The sequence below is a fragment of the Megachile rotundata genome, chromosome 13 (assembly GCF_050947335.1).
Source record: "Megachile rotundata isolate GNS110a chromosome 13, iyMegRotu1, whole genome shotgun sequence".
Lineage (NCBI taxonomy): Eukaryota > Metazoa > Arthropoda > Insecta > Hymenoptera > Megachilidae > Megachile > Megachile rotundata.
Window position 1 is genome coordinate 14,751,192 of NC_134995.1, and position 9,229 is coordinate 14,760,420.

Consider the following 9,229-nt stretch of genomic DNA (forward strand, 5'->3'; position numbering starts at 1 on the left):
ACGAAAAAGGCGTGGTCCAAGTGTGTCGGAACTCTTCTAACCCCTTTCCTTATGATTTTATCGATATCCGACTCTATCAGAGCCAATTAGTCCACGTTGCTTCGTCGAATCAGGCAGAGGAAATTGAAATATTATCGACCTCGATTTGGAACAAATTTTTTACTCTTACCGATTTTGTCGTGGGAAATGAAAACGATACCGTTTCGACGTTTTCGTACTAACGATCGTATGGAGATTAGAAGCAGGATTTTTTTTGGCTCCTCTTTCCGTCGTATGCTTTCCAGGGATAAAAAGAAGGGAAGCTGGTCGAAGAAAACGCAGAAGGGAAACGCCTCGAAGTTGCTCGTGAAACTTTCCTCACGTTCTACCGTAAAACTTTTCGCTATTTCCCCGAAGGTTCGCGAGGAACGCGAGGAAGTATGACGCCGATCAGATAACGCGGGCTCATCTAATTCCGGAGTGTCTCTCCTATGTTTGCTCGGGCAAGTGTGAAACGCGAGGCAACGGAATTTCAAGGAAATTCACCCAAAGATTTGTTATTTCAATACGATCCGTATTTTATTTTCTAACGCGATGAGGTGAAACGTCGACGATTTTCGGTGAAATTTCGCAACAGTTCAAACAAAGCGACCCGAATCATTCCCTCGATATTAAAAGCGAAAGCGTGTACGTTAAAACCGACTGGACGAATCTCGAGGGGCCGTTGATTCGAGGATAATTAACAGGACGCGATCGATGCGTAATTCTTACGCAATTCGCGCGAAACAATCGAGCCCGTGTTTAAAGCGTCACGCCTCTCGCAACCATTGAACCGATTTCCTCGTGGTCTTTTTCAGCCTCGGAGACACCGTGGAAAGGAAGCAAGAACGCGTTAACGCGAATAACACGCTCGAGATCTCGCGAACCAACGAGCATTCGAGCGGTGAGTGGGTTGCTTTAAGACGCCTCGCGCGAGTTTCGCAAAAGAGGATTTGGGTTAACAGCGAGTGTCTGTTACTCGTCGCGTCGAAAGGAAACGAAAAATCTGCTCGAGAACGAACCGAGTCTCGTTTTCTATTCGACGAACCGATGCTTCGACCGATCGGCGACTGTTCGCTGATTGAATTAGTCACGGCTCGTGAGAACTAAGATCCATCCAGATCGGTGTCCATCGTTCGAAATAGGAATCAATCATGGGGTTAATTATAGGAGGCGTACCTCGAGCAGACGTTATCTGGTATTCCGTAGACGTTATTGATCGTGCGACTAATTGGACCGATGAGTCGGATCGTGGCTCGTACGATCAAGCAATTATCAGCATCGATAATTTCTTGTACACCGACAATGTCTCCTGATCATTATACAAACGATAGGATAATCTTTGACCCTGTGTCTTATCTAGAAAAGAGGATAGAGGGACTTTTCAGAGCAAAAAAATTAGATCCTATAGGAGAAGGAATACTTCGGAGTTAGGAATATTCGATAAGATACTTGGACAGAATCGTAGACGCAGCAATGGGATTTTTCCGTGTACGTTCACTTTCCAATCCGTTTCGCGATGTCCTCGAAGGAAAACCTCTTGCAAGAGGCGATCCGTTTTGAAAGAACCGCGTCGTAAATTATAGCACGTTAGACGCACGGATCTTGTTCGCTACTTTCTCCGAATGCCTACGATTTTCCATAAGAAACCGAACAAAAATCACGAACTCTGCTTCCGAGTAAGAATTTCCCACAGAAGCAAAGTTTACATCGGAACGAGATAAATTAGACGATCGATCCGAAACGAAAGTTGTTTCGGTTTAGTCAGTGAGCGTATGGGACTACGTACCACCGTGAAATCTTGCGTTTCAATTTCCGAAGGCAAAGCCTCTTGAGAGTTCTGACCTCCCACGACTTGGAGGACTCCATCCCCCTCGGGAAGTGTCGATTTGGCCGATGAGGCGCGATTTAAGGTCCGATCGAGACGATGCGACGAGTGCCACTGCGACGGTCGGGTGCAACGCGCTGCACGACGATTCCACGGGCAGCAGAGGAGGGACGAAAATAAAGGGAGGAAGAGAGACGATTCTTGGCAGCGTGAAATGAACGCGACTTAATCCACCGCGATGCGTGTCACTCGACGTCCAGCGTGCGGTTTTACGGCTGACACACGGCTTTTATTTTAAATACGTTCGCGAGATCGTTCTACCTGTCCAGACGCCCTACCTGAGCTCTCCCGCGGTCGGCTCCTCTGTCTGGCGAAACTGATGCATCATTACGGGATATCACGCTGAAATTCCGACATTTTCTTTCCTTCTCGAGTACAATTTAATCGCGCTTTGTCGCCAAATTCGAGAGTCGATTGAAAGACGATTTTACCGAACGAGTCGACGTCGCTGACTCTAATACGAGAAGACAAAGGGTCAAGGGAAGTTCGCTTAGAAAAGCAAACAGTGTTCGATGCAGCGTCGAGTGCAACGAACGACGCGGCTCAAGAGGAGTGCCGCGTGTCATTGACATCGCCTCGTTTTCTCGCTGCATTGTTCGAAACGGGAAACGAATCCACCGAAACTATTCGCGGTAATTCCTGTTCGCATCATTATACCGACGTCCAACGCCTCGTCTGCCGACGAAGAAAGTGGCTCGATGCGTAATCAGGAAACACGGTTGTTGCGAAACAATTGGAAGCGTCGTCGCTGATTGTCGTCGTATTCCGCTAAGAAAAAGCGAACCCACTCTTCGTACCGGACGTAGATTCGATTATCAACGAAAGGTATCTCGAGGATCGACGCGAACGTGGAAAATTAACGCGTTAGAGGGAAACGAATCTACGATCTCGCGAAAGCGGTCTCTTTCATCTGGTTTTTTCTAATTACGCCGTGAAAACGCGTCAGGCGCGACGTCGTCGTTCCAAAGCGTCCGCCTGCGTTTTCATTTACGCGATTCCAAGGAATCGAGGTCATCGTGGTCGAAGAGAAAAAATAAAGACGACCAGAAGCGAGTATAGCGATGAGACTGAGCGTGAAGAAAAGAGAAGAAAAACAGTGAAAAAGAGTAGAATGTTTTGCCTTTCCACAGCATTTCCACGGGTGAAATGATTTTCACAATGGGCCGCACTCACGACGAACAACGAACCCCTTTCGAGCGAGCGAAAGTGGACGTCTCGGGCTGACGTTACCTACCACCGCTCGCCAGAACGACGAGCACGACTCGTTACAAGCTCGCTGTTTCGCGCGTGCAAGCCCCTTTTGTATCGGAAAGCTCTCTTCCAACCGGTGAATGTCACCGCGGGCTTCGCTTACAAAAGCAACGCACAATGCAGCAACCGACCCAATAAGTGTCGCAGCATTGTTGAATCGCGCCAAACCGCCTGCCCTCCGATGCCAGATATTTGTCCTCTCGGTGAAAGAGCTTTCAGCATGATTCGTTTAACGACGCGTATCTTGTTGCGCGAACTTCGAAACGGCCGCTTCCGTCTTAATCTGCTTTCGCGGGATTACACGTTCGACGTCGAAATAAAACGCGATTCGGATTTCGAAGATCTACGAAGATGTTGGGAGGGCTAAGAGACTGCCGGTAACCATTCCGCTGTCGGCTTTTAACAATTTTTCGCGATTATACACCGAGCGAAAGGCCGCGTAGTAACGAACGCGTTAGGGAAGATACTCGAGGTGGAGGATCAGACGATTGGATACGCTTCCCTCGGCTTCGAGGCGCGGAGAGCCCTTCGAGGTCGAGGTTGCGGCAAAGCGGAAGAAGGAGAAAGAGGAGCACGCGCGGAGTAGTCCCGAAAATACCGAAAAACTGAACAAACGATAGCAAAGAAAAGGGTCGTTGCAGGATCGGTGAAAAGCGACACGGGTATTTCGCGTTAACCGCGTTCCGCTCTGTTTCGCTGGCCGTTCCGAACCGGGCACACCGTCGGATAAAAGGGACTCCTTCGGGCAATCCTCCTCCCTTTGCAGACGTTTCTCGATGTTCCCGCTGGATACGCTCCGAATAGGTCCACCGTTAAAAACAAAAAGGCGAGAGGTGGCGAAGCTTCCGGCGTCGTGAAAAGGGAGATATAGCGAGCGGGAGAAACGCAACATTACCTAATGCCGTGTTTTCACTGCGAGAACAGCCGCGTTTCGTGCACCCTTTAACGCATCCATCGTCTGTCCTTTGTCGTCCCGAAGCCCATCCCGTTATCTCCTTCCCTTTTCAGCCTATCTTTTTGTTCGTGCCGCTTTTCAAGGGGCTTCGATTTCCGCGTAATCAACGAAGAACCTGGCCTCGATGAAGCTTCGCGTCGGTTCGCTCGAACCGGGGGTTAATTGTCGGCTCGTCGACGAACCGATCGATCTCTCGATCGTTAACCACGCGAAACGATACTCGTTCTACGCTCTGACGATTTCACGATTGTCCTAACAGATTTTTCACCGACCGACGTACCAGTTTCAACTCCAGCTTCGAGAACTTCGAAACGTTTATCGGAGACATCGAGGACCTGTTGACTCGACTACTTTGGAATTTTTCAGATACGCGCCCGCGTTACCGTGTCTCTTTTAAGAAATTCTTCCTGCACGAGCTAATTATCGTAAAACGCCAAAGCAGAATTCGAACGAAATCGGAGGTAAGATTTCTCGAGTACGTGCGTTTGCATGGCACGTTGCGTGCACAGGTTCGGGCAGGTCAAGAATAACCCTGCAGGTGAGGTAACGGACAAACGGCCTGTACAGGCCACAAGAATCCGTGCAGGTACCTCGCGGTTAATCGAGTGTCAAGGGTCGAGGAGATCTTTAAATTATAGTAACGAAAAGGCCAGGGTTTTTCAAGGTCCAGGTTCACGTTGGACGTTGAACGCCGGACTGGCTCGAAAAACGTTAGATAACGGAAGGATCGTTCGCATAGAATATCTATCATTGATCTTAGACTTCGTAAATCATCTTCAGCGATACCATCTGGTGCTTAATTATCTCTTCGATAGCGGCGTTCTAAGCCTCGACAGAGCCGCGTTCGAATCGTAGAAAGTCGTATTTTTACGTCGTTCGACGCGAACAAATTTTACGAGTCGTTCGCAGGCCGTTTTCTCGTACTCGGAAAATATTTGTAGACGACGCGAATTCGCGAAATCAGCCGCGTGATTTTATTAAGATGATGGCGAAGGGATTTGCGAACGTAGCCGACTCCGTGGAGGACGCCGGAATAATCGTGACGGCAAAACGAAAGAGAGGGATCGATGGAGGAGTGACTCACTTGCCATAAAACGCGATCACCCTTCGCGCAACCCTAGGGTATCGTAGACACTTCGGGCATTCTAGGGCCACGTTTGCCAATCGCGACTCGTAAACCTTCTACTCGACGACCCTTTCGAAATTCTTCGTTCGCGAATTTTTATATATTTGCGCTCCTTCGTTATTAATTTGTAGTATCGCGAACATTCGTATCGATGGATCTGAAACAATTAAAAACATGGGTGACTCTATTCAAACGAGACAACTTGATTTTTCGGTAACGAGATTTACCCCTTGCAGAGCAGACGCCACTGATCGTTTGATCTTAGTTTCGACTACGTGCGCTGGCAAAGCGAACAGGAGGGTATTTACGCGAAACTGCCTTCGTAACCATCGCACGCGGTCCAAAGGGAACCGGAGAGAAGGTAGACGAGCGAAACAGAGCCAAGGTAAGGGTAAATTGGTGGAGGTAAGAGACGGGAAGAGAGCAAGTAATCGCGAGAGGGAAAACAAGGGAGAAAGTGAAAAAGTGAACAGATAGAGAGAATTATTGGCGAGGTACAAAGAGCCCTAAGGACGTAAAATAATGACGAACGTAAAGGACGATTAGTGGTACGACGATGAGCCACTCGAGGACAGCGGACGAACAGAAACAAAAAGATGAAAATAAAGGGAACGCGTCGACGAGATGAACGGAGAGTGATGCGATCGAAGAACAAAGAACAAAGGGAATTAATGGCGAAAGATGAAAAAGTGTAGAAAGGACAGGAAAAGTAAAACGAAGGTACAGAAGAAGAAAGTCGAGCGAGGAAAGAGAAACGAGGTAATAGAAGCGGAGATTGCGAAAGAAAAGGATAATTGATAGAACAAGGGGAACAAAGTTGGGAGACAAAGGGTAAGATACAAAGAAAGAACTAGGTAAAAAAAAAGAAGAAGAAGGAGTAGCAAGACGCAGAGGGAAGTTGCGTAAGTATGCACTCGAGGGTTCGGTTTCGTTCGCAATCTCGGGAGCTTGCATCCGGTTGGATGCACGCGAAGTAATGCACGAGTTTCGAAAAGGGTGGCAAGGACCGTGTGCTCGAAGATACGGAAGCTTACGAAGCCAACGAGACGTACGACGGGGTTCGGGACACGCGAATCTCGACCAGGCTAAGGTTAACGAGGCTGCCGAGAACGGACAATAATGAACCTTGAAAAGCAAAAGGAAATTTTGCTCTTCTGAATTTCGACTAATGGCAGTCGTTACCCGGCTCCTCCCCCGTTTATACCCGTTTATTTTCCCGCGTTTAACTACCACGGAAGATGTTCTAGTCATTTTTCATCCCAACCGCGTCTATATTCTACTCGTATGATTTCGCAAGCCCGTGTCGTGTAATATTTTTGCCAACTCGATTCCGCGTATAATTTTGCGAGTTATCGATTCGCGAAAGGAATTCGTATTCCTATTGCCTATTTCTACGATATATCAGGACGAAAAGGGGATGCGGTAATCGCGAAGTAAGACAAGGGGAGAGAAACGTTACGGGGTGAGCATTTAGAAGTAGTACAAGTCGAAGGGTGAGAAGCTGTTCGAGAAGGAGAACGATCTTTCCAGAGGGTAGTTCTGGAATGGCGAGTTTTACAACACAGGGAAACGCGAAAACGTTCCACGTTTTCTTTCTTCTTCTCCCCTTTCCGTTCTTCTTTTATTTTCATCTGGAGTCCCTCGAATCATAGAAAGCCTTTATTATCGACGTACAGAAACGACGCTGTCTGTGCACACAACGGAAATTGCCCTAGAACGTTCGAATATCATCTTTGAGACGAACGATTTAATTGGCCGAGAGTTGTTTGCATTACGGACGGTTTACGCGATAACGATCGAAATGAATCGTATCTCGTGTTTCGCGCCATTTACCGCATTCAATCGTGGCCTTTCAAATTACCGAGTTCGAGACGTAGACGGTCTGTTCCGACTACTTCGCATAAAAGTTTCGCAAATTAACGCTTGCGACGTAAAAGCCGAAGTTTCGTTCGATATTCTTCGTGCAAACTATTCTTCGTTGAAATGGGGCGTTTCAACTTGCTACTTATGTCCATTAGCGAATATGCAATTTCCGAACATAATGGAAAACGTTACAGTAATAAATTGTTACGGTGGATTTTAAAGAGTTCTCTCGTGCCAATTCGAAACTAATAACGGATTCTCGTTTCATAGTAGAGATGCAATTACATATCAGAAAGAAACTCTCGTCTAACGCGAGAACATAGACTGTCCTTGTGTCGCGAAACGCGCACGGATCTGCGCTTTGACGCGCGACAAACTCGCTCGCTTCCGGCGTAGAAGAATGCTAAACGCGGGGTGGCAGCAGCTTCGGGATCCGAGCGAGGAATTGACGGGCTAATTTTCGTTAAAAAGCACTGAATACGCTGGTAGGTCGCAGCGGGAGCAACGACACCCAGCCACTGGTTCGAAGAATAGAGGCACGGAGAACCAGAGAGAAACAGGAAAACGGTTGAATATATCGGGGAAACGGTTATGCGTTTAATGACAAAGAAAGAAAAAACACCGTAGCTGCGTCGCGTGCGCGTCCCGTAGTCGCATTATCTTTCCGAGTTTATTCATCCGAAGGTAGTGGAAAAACAGAACACGTTCCTGGTTTAATTCGTCGCGCGACTCGCATTCAAACTGGCTAATTAATCGAGCTAATAATTGAAACGCGTGCGTGCCGCGATTCCGTTACCGGTTAACTTTTCCTCTTCGTTTTGCGCGCCACCGAATCCCTTCGTTTGTACCAATTTTTTAACTGTGTCAAAGTTTATCATTACTATTCGAGTAAGTATTTTGCAATCACGCGATATAAGAGTTCTTTAAACGACGAAACGTTATTTAATCAACGAGGGAGAGAATAAAATTTGTAGAGAAACAGATTGAAACATTAACGTAATACGGTAAGAGACGCGCGAGCATAGCTGGTAATTTCGAAGTCTCCGTGGTCCCAGTTGATCGGATTAAGAGCTAAAGGTAAAGAGCGTAATTAATATGCAAATTGATCGGACTCACCTGTCGATATAACCATCTCCGTCGCCGTCGCATGCTTGGAACAGCTTCCTGACGCGTTCCTCGTCGCAGATGGAGCCTGCTTCACTTTCAGCATCCGCGGTTTGTGACATCTTCACTTTATTTCTCTGTTAATCCATTGTAACGAACTCTCGGCGCACTATCCGGCTGCTTCGTGTCCATCTTTCTTTCGCGTTCGGTTCCCTCGAAGATACGACCCTCCTCTTTTACGCTGTCACGCTCGCATCTCGGATTTCTTCGGCTGCCCCGGCCACGCTTTTCCAGGAAGCGATTCTGGTTCTCGAATCACCGACAAAGTCGTTCCTGAGAGATAATAGTCTGTCCACTGGTGTAAAACGCGTACGGCGTACGATGTACTGGCACGGATCGATCGTTAAGTCACGTGTTGCATCGCGATCTCCCATTAATCGATCTCGAGGGACGTGCACTCGGCACTCGAACCGTCGTCGACCGCTCGCGCGATCTCGTCTCGAAGAACTCGGAGGTCTACGAACCTCGATGGAAGTGACGGCTATTTATAGACGGCCCAAAGTACGTGGATTCCCTTGTTCCACGAGACTTGACTGATGCATACAGCGTAAACAAATCGCTTGCGAAGGTCTAATACCGTTTTCCCGTAAACGTATTATCGCTGCACGAAATTCCTCGCGATCTCGAAGCTAACGCGATGTCCGTGGACCGCACGGGCGTTCGACTCGATCGAAAGGGTGAGACGATTCTGTCTTTTCCGCTATCGCGGCGCACGCACGAGAACCCGCAACCGCCGTTTCCAGTGTCACCGAGTCACTAACCCTAACCTCAAAACCGGACTCGAGACTCACCCACCCTCGCGAGCCGTACAGCGGCAATAAAAACTATCGATTGAGCGTGCCGCGGTCAAAAAACTTTGACAGCTCGCGCCATCTTGAAATACCCGTACACGACGAAAACAAAGATGGCGGTCGCGCTGTGCTCCGCCTCGCGGTTCCCGCCCAGCGGCTAGATGTCGCCACGT

General features: G+C 48.2%; 1 protein-coding gene across 2 annotated transcripts in view; it reads right to left on the reverse strand.

Annotated features, from left to right (window-relative positions):
* LOC100881096 (colorectal mutant cancer protein) overlaps positions 1–9,121 on the reverse strand; it is a 32,065-nt gene extending 22,944 nt beyond the window's left edge. Inside the window, exon 1 of one of the 2 annotated variants that reach the window (XM_003704728.3) lies at positions 8,218–9,121. In XM_003704728.3, the coding sequence (XP_003704776.1) occupies positions 8,218–8,327 (110 nt within the window). In that variant the 5' untranslated portion in view covers positions 8,328–9,121. Of the gene's footprint in view, positions 1–1,807; positions 1,948–8,217 lie in introns of those variants that run through there. The other variant, XM_076538755.1, reaches the window with a different exon arrangement.
* Between the last annotated feature and the right edge of the window lie 108 nt (positions 9,122–9,229).